This window comes from Aspergillus melleus, assembly GCF_016097325.1.
Source record: "Aspergillus melleus strain CBS 546.65 chromosome Unknown contig3, whole genome shotgun sequence".
NCBI classification, from domain to species: Eukaryota; Fungi; Ascomycota; class Eurotiomycetes; order Eurotiales; family Aspergillaceae; genus Aspergillus; species Aspergillus melleus.
Genome location: NW_025763372.1, coordinates 3056551 through 3074029, shown reverse-complemented (window position 1 = coordinate 3074029; position 17479 = coordinate 3056551). Strand labels below are relative to the sequence as shown.

Here is a 17479-nt window from a genome sequence, read left to right as displayed (position 1 = left end):
GGCAGACAGAGACGGGCAGGGGTTCTGGCGAGAAAGCAGCGCCGGCGATACCAGCTGTGGATGGATCTGACCTCTAAGAAGAAAAGCCGCGCTTGTGTCCTTGGAATCACCTACATGGACACGGGAACCAACTCGTGCTAAGAAGGAGGAGGGGCAAAATCATGGCCATAGGGGCGTGGGAATCACGCGCTTCGAGACCCCTCTACACTGCAGGGAGGGGAAGGGCGCGAGAAAGTACCTAGACCAGGTGTTACTAGTTAGTAGTTAGCATGTAGGAGGCCATACTCCGCACCATGGCCTCCCCCGATTAACCGCCGGGATCCATCCTTCGCCCCCAAAAAATAAACTAGAGACAAGCAAGCAGCATCGGAGGAAACCAACCAGACTAGAAACCGCGTGGAAGGACCTGTGCCAGCGGGAATGGTGTGGTCGTGCCGTGTCTGCTCTGAGCATGGAGCTAAGCGACGGAGCGTGTTGGGTTGGGAGAAGGGCGAGCCGCCACTAGGGCTTGGGATGAGGCCGTGCGCGTCAAGAACGGGCCAGTCAGGACGAGGGAATGCGACGTCGACGTGCCGGGTTCAGCACGCCGGGCGATAACTTTGACTTTAGTTTAATTTACCTTGAGTTGGGTTTGGGATGGTGCTTGCTTGACGTGTTGGTTTGGATGGATGGGACGGAGGGTATGTGTGCATGGCACAGGAGGGGGGAGATGGAACGAGGGATATAAAGAGGAGGCAATGGACGAGATTGGGATTCAATTCAACTCATGGAATCAAAGCAGTGTCTCTCATCCCATCTTTCCTATCTCCTCCTTTTCTGGCTCTGCTGCTTCTGGTTTCATCGACTCAATTCACTGGCAATCCATCCTCATTGATCAATTGCAACCAGGATCGTCGTCCGGTTTCCCCTCCACCCATCCCCTGGCACATCTGGCACACCTGACACACCAGACTCCCCCTTCCCCGTTTCTGCAGACCAGACGATCGGATCTACTCTGCGCTGCCAAAAAGTCGTCACTTCTTAGGGCGTGACTCGACCACGGGACTCCCTGCCGTATCCTTACCGTACCGTATGGTATGGTAATATAACCGTACGGAAACCCGGCTGCCTGAAGATCCTCCCTCCATAAATCTTCCTCCTCTTTCTCTCTCTTTTCTTCCACTCTTCTCTCTTCTTCTCCTCTTTTACTCCTCTCGCTCTCCCTGAAGTCCTATTAAGGGACTTTGTTTCCTTTCCATCAGTCTCTCCTCAGGGCCTTCATCCAGACCACCTGCCAACTGACCTGGCTGGACTCATCCTTGGTTGCGAGTCACGTATACTTCCGCTGCATCTACTGCCACGCACGAGAAGACCGTTCAAGATGCCTTCCATCAAGCCCGCCCTTCACCCTCTCAAGACCCCTCAGCCTATGGTCTTCCCCTCCGAACTCCAAGGCAACCCCGAAACTGCCTCCAGTCTCTCCGGCAATAACAGCGCCCGGCCTGGAGACGAGACTCTCTGCACGCCCATCACGCCGCCAGCCGCCTACACGGAGTTCCTGAAGGCCTTCACCCCCATCTTCTCGCCTGACAGCGCCAGAGGCGAGAATGGCCGGTTCCGCTTCGACAAGCCGTTCGAGCGCAGCAACCCCCACCCCAATGCCGCCGTCACTCACTACATCAACGGCCTGAACCCCGGCGGCATCAACACCAGCAACCCGACCAGCGCGCCTACCTCGCAGCCCGGCAGCGCCGTCAGCACCTCCTTCAACTCTAACGACCCTCCCAGGTCGGCTACCGCGTCGCTGCCACCCCCAACGCCCTACGGGGCTCCGTTCCCGCGGCGCGATCCCCGAAACCTGCGCTCGCTGCGCATCCCCTCGGGGCCTATCCCGCCTCGCTACTCCCCCACCAGTATGACCATGAGTGCGGAGTCCCCGCGCAGTGCCACCATGCTGCGCTCGCCGTACTCCCCCTCGGATTGGAAAGCGCGGTACTACGAGGGCCCGAGGAGCGCGAATAGCCGCGTCAGCGTGCGCCATGTCATCACTCATACGGTGACGTATAAGCGGACTCAGCTGGAGGATCCGCCCAAGGGGAAGCGCAGAAAGATCACGGAGAAGGTCACTGAGCGGGAAACTGTCAAGTCGGAAGACGAGGATGATGAAGGGGAGGATGCGGATTCGGATGATTCGGAGGATGTTTGAGCTTGCGCTTGCTTGAGCTTGATTGTCTTTAGGCTGGACCTGACCGGGGGCAAGACCCCTTACGTGTCTCTTCTCTTTCTTACATTCGTTCGTTATCATCTTTCAGGGATTTGTTCCGTTTGGTTTGATTGGGTCTGGGGATAGGATTGAGGGTCAGAAATTGGTTGGTTGGTTGGTAGGTTAGGAGCCCGGCGTCCGGAGTTGACTTGACTTCCGCTTGATTTTATTTGATTTTTGTGTTTCAAAACGTTTGCTGTTATTTTGCGAGCATGGGTTTTGTTGACTTCGGGTTTTGTTTTGTTTTGTTTTTCTTGTTTCATCTCTTTCCATCTAGTCGAGTAATCTTGATATGTCTTACGTTCCGATGTACTGATGATCGAAATGAACTGATGACTGCATTACTTGACCTATCTTCCATTACTTCTGTTAGTTATCCAAAGCACGTATACTATGCACTTTGACCTGATTATGTGCTGACTGTCTGCATTCTACCCTTCATATCAATTTAGAGTCCCTAAGTACGGTAGTAAACCAACACCCCCCCCCCCCAATCACTCACCATAGTGGCCCTATTGACACCGTGTGTGCCATCACAGCGAGCGTCACAGACCCAACCCCGCATCGTCCCTTTCCACTATCAGTCCACGTGTAAGCCAAGCCATGGGTGATGTTGGTTGATGTGATTGAGGCTCGGAAAATGGGTTGGGTATGTGATAGGTATATGTCTTGTTCTTTGTTGATGTCAGACAATATTTACGGGCTAGATGGATATGAAATGGATATATAGCTGCTTAGTACCTGTGATGAACTGTAGTATATACATGAGTGCAGTAGGTAACCATCTATAGATGCCTGCGTTCGGGTGTTGTTTAGTACTGCCATTATATACGATTACTCCTTTTTCTGTAACTACTTATTCCTGAAGACTGAATTAGAGTCTTAGCAAATGTCCAAAGGTACGAAAAAGCAAGTTTCTTAGGTGGGTGTTGTAGGTGGTCAACACGTAGTGACCGTGAACGCATACGCGTGTAGAAACCAATACACACGAATACCAGTCTGTAAGATACTGATACGTCGTATTACCGACTCTCTTTTCGGATCTATTTCCATCTCTCGAGTCTACCCACTCCTCGTAGATGCTACTAAATCATAATTTCTACCTACCTACCATCTAACTACGTATTTGGTCTATACACACTACACCATATTCTCCATTCCCTAGGTACTAGACCAACCTACACAGGCAATAATACACGAACCAAACCAAATCGCCCCAGAAGAAAACTGAAAAACCAGACCGTAAACAAGCCAATCCAACCCTACTAGTCCCACAATCCCGAACTAGACCTACTCCGTAAGTAAATAGAAAGGCCACCACGCAGACCCATGAAAAGCTGACCAGACCTGAGGCTTCAAGTGCCGGTGAAGTAATATGATTGGGGCAGAAGGCGCGCGGGGCCGGTTTCATGTTTTGCTGAAGAATGCAGGCTGGGGGGTCGGGGGGTGGTGTTTGCTGGGATTGGTTGGTGGTGGGGAGCCTGGTTGGTAGGTGGGTTGGGTGGGCGGCTAACTAGGTATTCTTATGGTATATGTCTCCGGTGTATGTAGGTAGGTGAGATTGGTGATTGGATTGGGGCTTTAGTTGGTTATTCCTGTACAGTATTCATTTCATCACACACATCTCGGTACCCTAAACCAAAATAAAAGGGAAGCGTGGCAGCTGCAATTAAGCGCCGGCGCTAGTATCCTTCCGGCGATGATCCACCGGGGAGTGGAGATCCCCGTGCTTCGGCGGCGGCTGGTTGGATCAGGTGGAGCGCGGTGGAGACCGGGGGACGGATGACGTGTGGAAGGGGGAACTTGCTTTGAGACCTTGATATCCAATCCTTTTCTGGGTGGGAGATAGAGTTGTGATATCGTGGTGGGGTGTGTGATAGGCACTTACGGTGGAGGGGCGGTTAGGGTTCTATTTTTGGATACTTAAGAATGGGGGGGTTTCCTGTTTTCTTGTACTGTAGGTGTCGGATTCGATGGTATTCTACCGTGTTAGTGGAAGGTGCACAGTACGCGCTAGATACATTTAGGTAAGTAAACAATAAGATCAAGAAGCATTTTCATCACACACAGCGCGTCAACTCTCCCACCATCCAATACCCAACCAAGTAAACAAGACCATCACAAACCAGAAACAACGCGCGCGTCAACTCCACTCCTCTACCCCTCATCCCGTTCCAAAAATACCCTCCTACCACACCCCTCCCTCGAGCTTGGCGCCGGTGACAGCGGCGGGCGCTTCCACATCATCCAATCCGAGTTCTTTCCCTCCCTTTTCGAGTCCCTCGAACGCGCCACGCTACGTTAGCTCCGGAGCTAATGATGCAGCAGGAGAGGGTATGGACTGTAGGTGGGAATGCTTGATGAGAGGCCACGGGATGGAAGTCCCAGGAGGGTAGGTGATTGGGTGGTGTGGCGTCGCCCTGCAGCTAGGGCTTTTGTGATCACATCGTCGGCGTCGCGCTTCGAGGGGAAGGGATCTAGACTGGGTTTTCGGGTGGTGGTCGTGGTATTGCTAATGCACGGTGTACAGATGCCGGTGGGTTATTTTTGGAAGGCGGCTACTGTACAGTACGGAGTACGGAGGAGAGAGGGGTTATTTTTGGTAACATGCAACGGCTAAGAGTTGAACTTTGGGTCGGTTGGAGGGCGATTTGAGATACACTGCGATGTATGAATATGTATACTGTAGGTTGCTCGTTGCTTGGTTCAGTTGAGATGGGTTGACAATCTTATGATGGTGGTTTTTCTATTTCACTTTTACTGTGTGTGATCATCCTTTTTATGTTCGTTGATGGGCCCAGTCGTTCCATCGCTGGCTGTCGACTTGCAAACCATACCATCAAGTTGAGTCAATAATTCAATACTGCAGGGATATCATGCTTCAAGCACATAAATCATAACGCATCATATCGCTAACTTCATCTACACTCCTCCCATCCGGGAAACAACCATTTGCACTCACATTCTCTGCTGCAACAGCGTCTCCGGCGCAAAAGAGAACGGACTCCGGGGAAGATCCGGCGTGCGCGGACTCAACGCCTTGGCGAAGAGCTCCTCACCAGAATCGACGCCCGACGTGTGTGTGATAGTGCCCATGGGCGCAAACCCACTACTACCATCCCGCGTACTTTGTTGCGCCTGTAAGGACTCGGGCGGGTAATGTGCGACTGTTTTCACCGGGTCTGAGAGAGCGGGCACAGAGGCTGGGACAGTTGCCGGAGCAGCTGCCGGCGTCGGTTCAGGTCGCTGGATGCCGTGGAACGAGTTGAACGAGGAGACCGCGATGTCGGGGGAGAGCGGCGACAGAAGATGAGCCGATGAAGATGGGGGCATTCCTATTTTTCCCATGTCATTAGTCCAACGACAATTTGTCTCTCGTCGACGAGGAGATACATACCTTCAGAACTCAATGGCGAAGATGTAAACTCCTTTCCCCTGCCCCCAGCCCCCGTCTGCAATCTCAGTCCCTTCAGCTTCTCGCCCAACCGCCCTCCAGTAGTTGGCGAGACCGGCGTCGTCGGTCCCATTGGATACGACGCATCATGAGAGTTCACCCGATTGCGCACGGCCTCCGCCGCCGCCTGCGCACCCCCGACTCCAAAGTTCATCTCGATCCACTCCTTCTCCTGCAGTGCCATCTGCAGCGCAATGCCCTCGACGTTGTTTTCACACTCCTCGCGAATCTCGCGTTCAAGCACCTGCAGTCTTTTCTTTGCCCATATCGTGTGCAACACACCCTTCTTGCCGGCAGAACGGCCGTCCGCACCCAGTTCCGGGGGAAATATCGCCGGCAGCGGATTGAGCTGCAGCGTCTCTGACGCTGCGGTGCCATAGTCGCTAGGTTGCTGCCCCGCGGGGGCAGGCTCGTAGGCTAGAGTAACGACAGGCGGGATGGTCACGTTGGGCGGGAGAAGGAAGTAGACGCGACGGGTGTGATCATTCGTCTGCTCGGAGGCGGGCAGCACAGCCGTTTTGTTTTCCCAGGAGACGTGCCATAGTCCGCCTGTTCGTTTCTTTAATTGGTCATTCTCTGTCGTTTCTGTCGTTGTATTCGTCGTGTCTGTTGCTGTCTCTGCATCGGGCTTGGTTTCAACTGCCGCTGGGGATGAGGTAGTGGTGACAGATGAAGCACACCGGGCGAGATCATCATCCTCCCATTCAATCATAAGAATCTTAGTTCCATCGTTGGCTTTTCCGGCCTCAAACTCAAAGCGGGCTAAAGCGGTGATTGAAAGACTCCCAGCCGGAGCGCGGGGCGTCTCGAGAGCAGCAAATTCACTATCCGGAGTGAAAGGCGGAGGAAGAGATTGGGACATCTTATTTAATCTCAAGGAGGGGCAGTGAAGCGGTGAGATGGAGAGAAGTCAGCGGTTGGTGAGAAAGTCAAATTTGGGATAAAAATAGGCCAGACGAGTGATGCATCGATGCTGGTCAGCCTCCCAACCCGAGAGAAGAGTGAAGGAAAGACATCGGCGGAAATGAATGAAAGAAAGAAAGAAAGCGAGGGCTGGCGGGATCACGGGGTTTGGGACGGGCGGGGGAAGTCTGGAATTGATGGAGGATCCCTTCACTTCTGGAATCTTTCATAACACCCCTCTGATAATCCTTCCTCGAGAGGGGTTCCTCCTGGACTTCTAATTTTAGCTCTCTTGGCGACCTGTCAATCATATGACAATGATCTCATCGGACATACACCCAAACAGTCAGCGGTTCGTATAACTATCTACGACAATCATGTCCGACTCACATCTGCCCTTCTTTCTTCGTCTTCCCTTTAGGGCCAGGCAGAGAATCTATTTCGAGCTCGGTCTTCTCTTGGATTACGACCTGGAGTTGAATTACAGTGTTGCAGGAGAATGGTGCTCACGAACCGAGACATTCTACGACAGGCAAGACGGACTCAAATGGGAGGATCGGATTCCAAACCAGCTGTTCTATGTTTCGCGTGCGGTATCTGAAGATGCTCGGACCACATACTACGGGTAAAATGTCATAGTCTTTGACTATTGCGCCCAGGGTCCCGGTTTGCCAATTCTGAATAATCTAAGCCCTGGGATGTTGAGATCCCTGCGATCCGTTACCATTGATCTTAGCGAAAGGTACTATTCAGATGACCCTGATGTCCCGTGTATGACCACAATTCTCAGGAGAGATGGTCAGTTGAGTAAGGCCAGTGGACCCTTGTGCAACTGGCTATATGCCTGTGAATTGCTGGCAGTCCACATCAAACACGATGATCAGTTAGCACTACAGTTGATCTGCGATGCGGCAACCAAAGAGAACGTGACAGCCTTCTTGGATCCCCTTTACAAGTTACCCCGGTTGAGAGACTTGTCTATCCGCCTGGGCCCTCGCCTGAATCCAGATCTCCAGCATATGGTCATGACGACGATCCGGCAAAAGACACAATTTCAGCTCTACGGCCCACCTCCTCCAGAGCCGTTTCGCCTCTTCGATTTGCCTGTCGAACTACAACTTCGGATCTTGGAACTCTCTGATCTTGTTACGGCCGAGGAACCGCTTCGTTATTCCCACAAATGCAACCAATTTATTTGCAGGTTCTGTCTAAGTTCAGCGTGTTGCGATGATAGGGAGCCACAGCAAGGTCAATTCTGCCCATCCTTGAATACGGCTTTCAGTACGGCTTTTCCGTGCTGGCGAACCCCATACATGCTCTTCTTCGTAAGTAAGACAGTGCGCCAACTCGTCTTTCCCATCTTTTATTCAAAAAAATACATTCAAAACTCATTTTGGGGCACCTAACTTGCCATCCTGCTTGGAATGGTGGAGCACGAAAAAGTCGGATTTCTTGTGCGGCTTCCCACAATACGCCTTTCCATATCTCCGTCGCATTCTTTGGAAGTTCATGCACACGGGCGTTGAAGATCACTTTCACCCTGATAAAAAGGAGACATGGGATTGGCTTCAATCTCTCTCTTACATCTCTCAGGCCGTCCCTGCTGGCAAATTGACCATGGAGCTCGAAATATACACCCTCGCTAGTGAGGAAAATGAGTGGGTTTTTTCAGGTCGAGTAGTACAGCCTATGGCTTGCCTGCGGGGTCTGCTCAAGGATCTCTTTATTCACATCTGCCCTCCTTCTGGGTTGCCACAGACTCTGGCCCAGAAGCAGTTCCGGGCGGCCAAGGAGCAGTCCCTGGAGAAGAGTGTGATGGGAGATAATTACGATAGTTTCGCGCGCGGGAAGGATTCTACAGAAAAGAGATTTTGGGTTTAGATCAATCAATCTATAATATGGAAATCGTCCAGTACAATGAGATTGATAATTCAAGGCCTAGGGACGTATCTTTTATTGGTGTTTGTTGATCAGTATGTACTTAGCCGGCCGTCAATTGTACCAAAATCTAGCGCGACACTTAGATTCCTTATCTGCTCTCTGCATTCCCCGTAGGAGCACCAGCTCATAGCAATTTTCCTTGACATCACAACCTCCCCCTTGGTGCCCTGAAAGAACGTTTACGGGACGTGAAACCAAGTCATCAGCTCACCTTTTGAGCTCTTTCATCCGCTCGGATTCAAAATCTTTTCCAGCGTATCTTCCATGAGAATCAGAGACGGAATGAGGTTGGATCTAGCGACTCATTCAACGAGCTTCTCATTTGATAGCTTCCTATTGTTCCCCTTCTGTGATTAGTCCAACACTGCAGAAGCCGATTGTACAGTGCCTTGAGCCTATCACTACTGAGCGCCCAGCCAATCTATGCCAGCAAAGGCCTTCCAGCTTCTCAACTCTCTGGGTGCGTCCTCGAGCGTTTATCTATGACATGGGACTTTCTTCTCAGCAAGATTAAGATTTTACAAAATAAAGGTTACGCCGCATTTGTGAAACAACTTACTACACGAACAAGCAGATACACCTCCAAGATTCGTCTTCCCCTGTCTTAGCTCCAGCGTTGTCCACAAAGTCATGGGCGAAACCAGTTATAAATTGTTCAATCAATTCCTAAACGGAAGCCATGATAGCCGAAGTGCCTACTCCTCGATTTTATGAACACAAGAGCAGACCCATACCTAGGAACTACCTACACATAGAACATGCCCGACTGTCGATTCCCATTCGCACCTCCAGGGTCGTCATCCATTGAACTCGCCGACTAGCCAATGCCAAACGTCCCCGGTGCGATGAGGGTCCCTTGACTCTCAGATCTATACACTTCTATACGGGAGCAGAATCGCCGACGAGCGAGCTCATGGTAGCCAAATGGGTTCTGGGAAAGAATTGTGAACTTAGATGCATGATATCCATCCTGGAGTTCTCTTCCCGTGCCTCTTTTTTTGGGTTCTTAGAAGTATGGGTTCTTGGGTCTTCCCTGCGTAGGTCTTCTCGCTATTCTTGCTTTTGTTGAACCCTGTCCTCGGCTTTCTTACTTTATTTAACATTTCTCGCTTTGCATCCGACAATCGAGTTATCCATACCAGCCTCAAAACAAAAGATCGAAGCCTTGCTATGTGCTTCTTTGTCGCGGCTCCGTTCCTAGGACAGGTGGAGGAGGGTAGGACCGAGGCGGGTAAAGGGTCGAGTAGAGTCTTGAAATGAGGAAGATGCGGATTAGAGACCGGAGGGGCCTTCTCTAGTTAGTGATTCTGGCATGGAATGACGAAATCCAGATACTACGAGATACGTAAGACCAGAGTAGAGTATACACACACAACTTCTTCATTTTTCTAAGCTCGATGGGTATAGTATAGGCAGTGAGAATGGAACAAAAGTCACAGCTAAAAAGTAGCAGAGCAGAGAACCGACAACAGGCAACAGAAGCACAACGACCACATCCACATCCATAATCATAAACACAACATCAACAGTAACAGTATCAGATTTTCTTCTTTTTCTTTTTCTCTCCGAACAAGACATCAAAAGCAAAAAGCAGACCCATCAATCATAAACATCAAATCGCAACCATCGAACACCGAATTAGACAAAAGCCCAGTAAGCACAAACCCAAAGCAAATGCAATATGTAGATTTCATAGTAATGACGCCCGCGAAAAGAGGCATGCGATCCAAAACAAGCAAGCAAACACCCATAACGCCGCTGACTCCGTGATATCAAAGGGTGAGAGGGATGAAGTGAGGTGATGGAGGGGGTATTGCTCTTCCTGCGCCCTTTTCGCAGTCATTGCTCCTCCGGTCCGTCGTAATACATTGCATTGCGTTGCCGTGCCGTTCCGTGACGTGTCCCTTTCTGACCTGCAGGGAAGAGAAAAAGAAGTGAAGGTCATGAATAAATGGGTAGAATGGTAACTATGTAAAAAGAATGGAAGTTGGGATGGTGTTCCCAAGACCGATCCGATCGATCGACGTCCTTGGGTCCTGTCTGGGTCTAGGACACGACCGAAGGTGATAGGCGGAGATGGTACCTTTTTCTAAAAAGGTGAACACGGTAGAACGAGCTTTTGAGACCCCAGGTTTGTTGGTCTGGTTCTCGAATGACGAAGGGCCAGCTGCGTATTCGGATTTTGTCGGCCTGTTGTACCATGTTTCCCATCTCCTGACTGAGCGTTAGAACTGGTCTCGGTCATCTCCAAGTTGTAGTCGTTATATGTTCAAGCCAGCTTGAACAGTCCCTTCGAGGGATCTAGAAATGCAAAAGGAAAAACGTGATATTCATGAGACTCGATCGCATGGATGTTGGATGCGGAAAAAAGCAAGCCAGGATCACAGGAGTAAATAGTCCCATCCATTCTGCTGCATGACATCGCGCCAGTGCACGGGCGGCGGCTTAACCTCCTTCAGAACCCATTCGGTGTCATTAAAGTCTTGTGGAGGAGTGTCAGAGTCCTCGATCTTCACGGAGCTAGCCGATGAAGAGGACGAGCACTCCTCGACGCCGTACAATGGTTCAGCGGCATCGTCGCTGATCCGCCAGACCTCCTGCAGAAGTCGATACATGCGACCGAAACTGCCGAGGTCGGCCGTGTCTCCCAGAGCAACGACACGCTCGGCCAGGAGCGTGCGGAAATGACTGCCCGGCGAGGAGTATGCGCCAGTGATGAGCAGCGGCCAGACGAGCGAGCGATCGTACCCCTCCGGTCCGGACGGGATGCATTCGATGGTGTTGGCGGCCGCCGCGACGAGGTTCAGGTTGCTTGGTTGACTGCGGTCGAAACCGGGGACCAGACTGCAGAGGTAGATGCGGGCAGCGATGCGGTAGACGGCGGTCATATTCTTGGTCAGAACGTCTGGTCGGAGGGCCCCCGTCGACGAGTAGGGGCTCTCGATCGTTTGATCCATGGGCTCGGTGAATTCCAGCTGGCGGCCCAAGGCCGAGACATGCGAGCAGACGGACATTTCGTCGATTCGGCCTTCTTTTTTCAATGCGTCCAGGCAGGCAATCTCGGAGATGAGGTACATCACTCGGTCGTCGCAGCCCATGAGTTCGCGCAGACCCGACGACGCCCCACTCAGGTGCTTGGATCGGTACATGTGGGCAAATTCGGGGGTTCGGCCGTGCATAGTCGAGCCCAGGATGTCGATCCATGAGGTGAGCGTCATGTTGAAGGGTGGGAGCATGTACGGATGCCCGCATGTTGGGCCAGCGGTGGGAAGACCCAGTCGGTGGACCAGATTCGTGGCGGCCTGGAAATGATCGAACCAGGGGATATCGGGCAGGTAGTCGTCGGCCGGTCCAACGGAGCAGTGGAAGAAAATCATGGCGAGGGTCGCGTCCAAGATCTCCTCGTGTTTGGTGTCCTCTCCAAGCGCCAGGCACAGCTGAGAAACGGCTTCAAACCGGTGGCGCATAATGTCATGGTCAATCTGTTCGCTCACGATCCCTTCGGTGGTCTTCAGATGAATAGCCGAGACGCTGAGGCAGCAGTGTAGGTAGCACTTATTCGTCTCGAGGGCCTGAAGTATGGCTTGAGCCCGGATGTGTCCGCGTTGGTGAGCCTCCAGGACGGGAAAGATGATGCGCAGAACGTTGTGGATGAAGTGATCCAGCAGCGGCCGATCGTGATCGCTGACGGGAATATTCGCTTGCAGCATGGCATAGGTCTGTTCAATACTCTGCTCGCACAGGGCCGGGTCAATCCCCGGAAGCGCCGGGGCGACCTGAGGGAAGCATTCGTCCTGGAACCACTCCTCGCATTGGAACGGCGGCAAGGGCGCATTGATTTGAGGCGGGGCAAAATTGCTGAACGTGGAGCTGACCGCGTTGTGCTGCAGAGGCATCTCATTGATGTACGTTTGTCGCTCGGTCTTGACATCGATCTCAAACGGCGTCGGATACGAGCCGTAGATCGGCTGGTTGATGGCGGGCGTGGGCAGATGCGAGGCGAAGATATCATACTGATCTGGGAAGACGGGCCGGCCAAATTCAAACTCGGGCGACGTCGGGGATGTCACGGCCACGCTGCGACTGAGGCCCGAGGCGTCGACTGCGTGATCCACGGGCTGGTTAGGGGACGGCATGAACGAGGGATGGTTTGGGAATCCGATCCTACCGGTCAGGGACCCATTGCGCTCATTCATCTTAGTCTGTTTGATCTTGTTCTTGATCCGCTCCTTCTGGATCTTTCTTTGCTCGGCGTTCCCCCACCAGATAGGGCGCTTGTATTCACATTTCACGTTGAGGTTGATGCAGGCGCCGCAGGAAGGATGTTTCTCGTCGCACTTCTTTCGGCGAAGACGGCATGTGAAGCAGCCTGGAGACATGTTAAGTTAAGGAGGGAGTTCAATTGAGTTCATGTCTGTCTTAGACATTATTGTGACATACCAGAGCGAGATCTCTTGTGTAACTTGGCTGCGTTCTTCTCCGTAGCTCCGGGGGTACTTTCACTGGAGGAGGAAGGCTGCGAATCGGCGGAAGCCAGCTTAGTCGGCGCATCGCTGCTGGGGGTCGACTTCTTCTTTGCGGAGGCCGGCATATTGATTGATAACTGCTGATGTGATTCGGATAGGTAGTGTTATAGAATACAATCGACGTTCGAGGTGCTTGCGCAATCGACGCAATCAGAGGGAGGAGCGTGTTGATTAAGGGCAAGACTGAACCAGCAGCCTTTGCTATCTAATTAGGTATAAGAGAACGAAAGGCGCGGTTGCAAAGGACGACGAGGCGACGGGGAGAACTCGTGTGGGAGAGACAACGATCCAAGACTCATGGAGGAGTGGCGGGATGCACGAAGCTTTAAAACCCGAGTTCATGACGGACAAGCAGGCCATGTTTCTATTTTGGAATTCCAGATAGCCGAGAGCAAGCAGCGGGTGGGCAGCGAAGATTGGCGGGGAGATGGGATGAGAGGGCAGATCGCAGGAAGATCATGCACGGACAGGGGCCTGCTCTCACTAGCTCGACTCTTTAGCCAAAGCCAGGCTAATTTTGGAGGATATTGGCGCCCATGCACGGCATCCAGACAAGTGATTGGTGACCAGCGTGCGACTGGGAGATTGATTGGAGTTGGATCTATCGCAAATAGTAACTGCCATCCTCCGACATCCCTGAATTAAGTGGGATTCGTGCTACTGGCTGGCATGCGGGCTTTTTTTGGCTTTTGGTTTTGGCTTTTGTCGTCGTTCCTTTTTAGGGCTTCCTGAATCATCCGCTCTGCACGTGGTCAGCCGTGACTACCTTGATAGACCAGCAGGACAAGTTTTCGCCCTTCTAGAAGTATTTCACCTGGAAATATCATGTAGATGAGTGCAATGAAGTTTGAAAGACACCTATTCCCGTCATGTCGTGTTCAGCACATTTCTGGCTGGGGGCTGGGGACTAGCACCAATATCGCAGGGTTTGATAACCAAACCCTGCAGCAACCAATGGATGTTGCGGTGGTCCACGGTCTAATTAGCGCATGTTACTACATTTAACCTGGATTTGGAATGAGCAGCCAACCACCTCACGGCTTCCTGGCAGCCAACATGATCGTACGAGGGGGGAAGTCCCTCATGGGCTGTGGATGGCGGGGGTGGTACATGGCCGAAGTACCACCGGACCAAGGTCAATCCGGTGAATGCAGGACGCGATCACAGACAGCAATTGCGGGGAGGGGCAGAGGGTGAAAGAGCGAGAGAGTGAGCAAGAAAGCACGAGCGCCGAGTGGAGTCGAGCCAAGCTTCCCCTTCGACACGACGACTGGTGGCCGTCGATTCTCGTGTCGTGCAGAGCGGAAAACCCGCAGCCAACCGTGCGGGTTGGGAAACTTTGGCCAAGATGTGATCGCACGGCGCTAACGAAGTGACAGGCTGATAGCCCTCACGGAGTATTGAAAGAGCAGTTAATTTTGGCTCCTTTAGCCGCTGGCCTCCAGTCAATCAGCACCTTGAGAACTCGGTTCTTCCCCTTCTTTCCCCTCATTCGGGTCATTACTATTATTATCGTCTTCCATAATTATCTCTGCATTCGGCGCCAATTAATGGCTTTTCGTTCCTGCTCGCCGTGCATGGGCCGCTTTTCCTGCCCGTTCCCATGATCGCACTTCTGCAGCCTCGATCCTCGAGTCACATCGGGTCACTTTAGCATTTTCCCACGGTAGATATCGTGGGATGACCAAAGACAAGAACAATCAATGATTCACGGGTATCTGCACTCTTAATGTGTCCCAACCAGGCCCGAAAGAAATTGAAAACCAGCAGAATTTCAACCACAAGAATGTTGGCCCTCCTTTTCTACTAGGAAGCAGTCTCCAGAAGCGCAGACCGCATTTCGTGGGCGCCGGCAGTCGATGTGACTGACGCCAGAAAGTGATCACAACGCTTCTGCCGTTCCTCGTCACATTCCTGCAGCTGCACACTAGCATTTAGCGTCCATTCACCGGCCAATCCTCGGCCCCTAAAGTATGGTCAATCTGCAGAAACCCTGAACGGCGCACAAGCCAGGTTGTGACTTGGATGTACCGGGTACATCCATCGCTGCCGCTAGGAACTGAGCGTTGCGCCTGTGGCCCTGTTCTTCCTTAGTCTCTTGCTTCTGTTCTTGGGAGGGTCAATCCATATCGTCATGCTTGCTTGTCGAGTGGGGTCCGAGCTTGGGCATTTGCTCTTTTTTTGGCTCCTTTTTACCGTGTGATGTGCGCAGTCTGTTTTTATTCTCCGCAGTGTTCCGAAGTCTGTACTCCGTCAACCTTGCCGATTGCGATATTGCAATTCAGACTAAATTCTCCTCATGTACTTAGCCCGGATGTGCATGTACCAGGTACCTGCTTGGGTCTCTCACTGCATTGTCCCTGCTGTCGCTCGGTTGGGGAAGCACACGGCTCCGGTCCTTGTCGAGCACGCTTGATGCTTAATTACCGCGATAAGGGGATTTTTCGACTTGACAAATTAAGATTCTTTTTATTAATAGCATCCTGATCTGATTGCGTCTTAAATTTCCGACAGCCAAAATTAAAGCTCAATGTCCTCAAGCGGGGTTGCTGCCCTGCGAAACTGCCTTGCCATACACCGCAGTTCATCAGTTCTTAGTCTATTGCCAATGCAGCTAATTTCTACATTTTGTCCATCTCTGACTTTTGGACCTACACTAGACTAGTTAACTAGGCTGCCAATGTTTGTCAAAGGTTGCAATAATGTTCAATCTATCCGGTCAGTGTAACAGACCGCTCAGCTCTTTTCTAGCCGACGATGGCATGCCTGTATCCCGTTCCTGCCGTGTGCGACTTCACTGCATGGAAAAGTGTTGGGGCAATCAGCACACCGTAACCCTTGTGGACGTGGCATGGCATTCTATCCCGCCTCCTAGCCTCCTGGCCATGGTGGTGTCAAGACCTGGAAGTCTGCCTCGCTCTAATGCACGCATGCATTGCACCCTGGAAGTGCTGGGCTTCCACACTCATGGCCTCCACGGCAACCAACATCTCGCGACATTATCACCCACGGCGCTTAATTGGCAGTACTCAATTCCCTTAGAAAGTACCTAGTAGGAAGGCCATCACGCTCAGCGTCTGGATAATCCACCCATCCCATTGGTCATCATCTCCGGCGTCTCGAAGATCCTAACGGCGGCTACACCAAGCCCTAAGAGCCCAGTTAGGTTCAATACTAAGTTAGCATTTGGCTCCAGATCTGTTCCCAAAATAACCGTCTCGAAGTAAATTTCTCGCCCAATCACCTAGGCCGAAAGTTTCTAGAATAGCCTGTTTCACGACCTCAATGGCGTCGATCGTTCACTGGTTCAGAGTTAATCGCCGGTATTTATTGTCCTGGCAGGCGTGACGCTGTTGGTTCCATCTCGTGCATACGTCTGTTTCTTGTGGAGCCTCAGCCTCGAGCCATGAGGACTGCCACTCGAGTGGGTAAGAAACAAGGTACCGATAATGGCTATTATTATCATGAAGGATAACTTGCCTGTTGGGGATAGATGAGATGGGCGCTTAGAGTGGACCCTGGAAGGCGTTCTTCTACGGTGCCTGGTGTGAGCTGTACGCGTGTTGCTATGCATTTGAATGGATTTCTGTACACCCTTTCTTACTTACTTGCTGTACATGCGGCATATTCGCAGGTCTCCCTTGCATCTAGATCCTTGATCTCCAATCAACCAAGCAGGCATTTGTAGTTGGGTGCGGCTGAGCGGTGACGTTGCTCATACTACACACTACATACTTACTGTTCCGTTGGGGTAGCCAAGGAGCTCTGGGGTCGAGTACTATCGGGTCCTTGTGTTTCACTTGAGAAAGTAAGGGTTAGCAGGCTCTTGTCTTGAATGTTCTGTCGTGTGTAGTGGGAACTGGCGGCTATTTCTTTGACATGGTGTTCATCAAGAGCAGGTCAAAGATTTCGGTGGATAGAAGGTATACTATATACAACGAATTAAGGTGACTCAGTCGTGCCTCAACTCTCACATCTCTCTCTCAAAATAGGCATAAGTTGTTTCTTCTGCTGCCTTTCTTCCACTGGCGCCATGAATAGTATGTGACCTCCGGGCCGATATAGCATGTATGTATGTACCAATGAGTCTACAGGTCTGGGCCACGACAGTATTGCTGAATCATGCTGATTTTTGGAATCATGAAGGGGTTTCTTGTCCGATGCTCAGGTTTCTGTCCTAAATTGCCTGTCAGGGTGATTTTCATCTGTTACCAAGATTTTGTTGTTAGCTCTACTCCGTACATCATAAATATATCTCCACACGAAGTATGCAGACGCAACAAGACAGCAAGGTCTGAGCTGACTTTAAAGAGTAAGATTAGATAGAGAAGAATAAGGAATCCTCAGAAGAGAGTTGAGTGTTCAAAACCCCAGCTATGTGGTAATCTACATGTCGATAGGATCGTATAGATG

At 51.6% G+C, this 17479-nt stretch overlaps 3 protein-coding genes across 3 annotated transcripts; 1 reads left to right on the top strand and 2 right to left on the bottom strand.

Annotated features, from left to right (window-relative positions):
• Positions 1-1360: 1360 nt before the first annotated feature.
• On the top strand, positions 1361-2185 carry LDX57_006114 (uncharacterized protein; the record flags this gene model as incomplete). The annotated part of the gene is made up of 1 exon (XM_046087806.1): positions 1361-2185. One exon carries the CDS (start codon positions 1361-1363, stop codon positions 2183-2185), a length of 825 nt encoding a protein of 274 aa, XP_045943774.1.
• A 3015-nt stretch (positions 2186-5200) lies between these two features.
• On the bottom strand, positions 5201-6558 carry LDX57_006113 (uncharacterized protein; the record flags this gene model as incomplete). Its single annotated transcript, XM_046087805.1, has 2 exons — positions 5201-5577; positions 5640-6558. The coding sequence occupies 2 exons, from the start codon at positions 6556-6558 to the stop codon at positions 5201-5203; spliced, it is 1296 nt and encodes a 431-aa protein (XP_045943773.1).
• Positions 6559-10921: 4363 nt separating this feature from the next.
• UME6_2 (Zn(II)2Cys6 transcription factor) lies at positions 10922-13131 on the bottom strand (the record flags this gene model as incomplete). Its single annotated transcript, XM_046087804.1, has 2 exons — positions 10922-12909; positions 12981-13131. 2 exons carry the CDS (start codon positions 13129-13131, stop codon positions 10922-10924), a joined length of 2139 nt encoding a protein of 712 aa, XP_045943772.1.
• Between the last annotated feature and the right edge of the window lie 4348 nt (positions 13132-17479).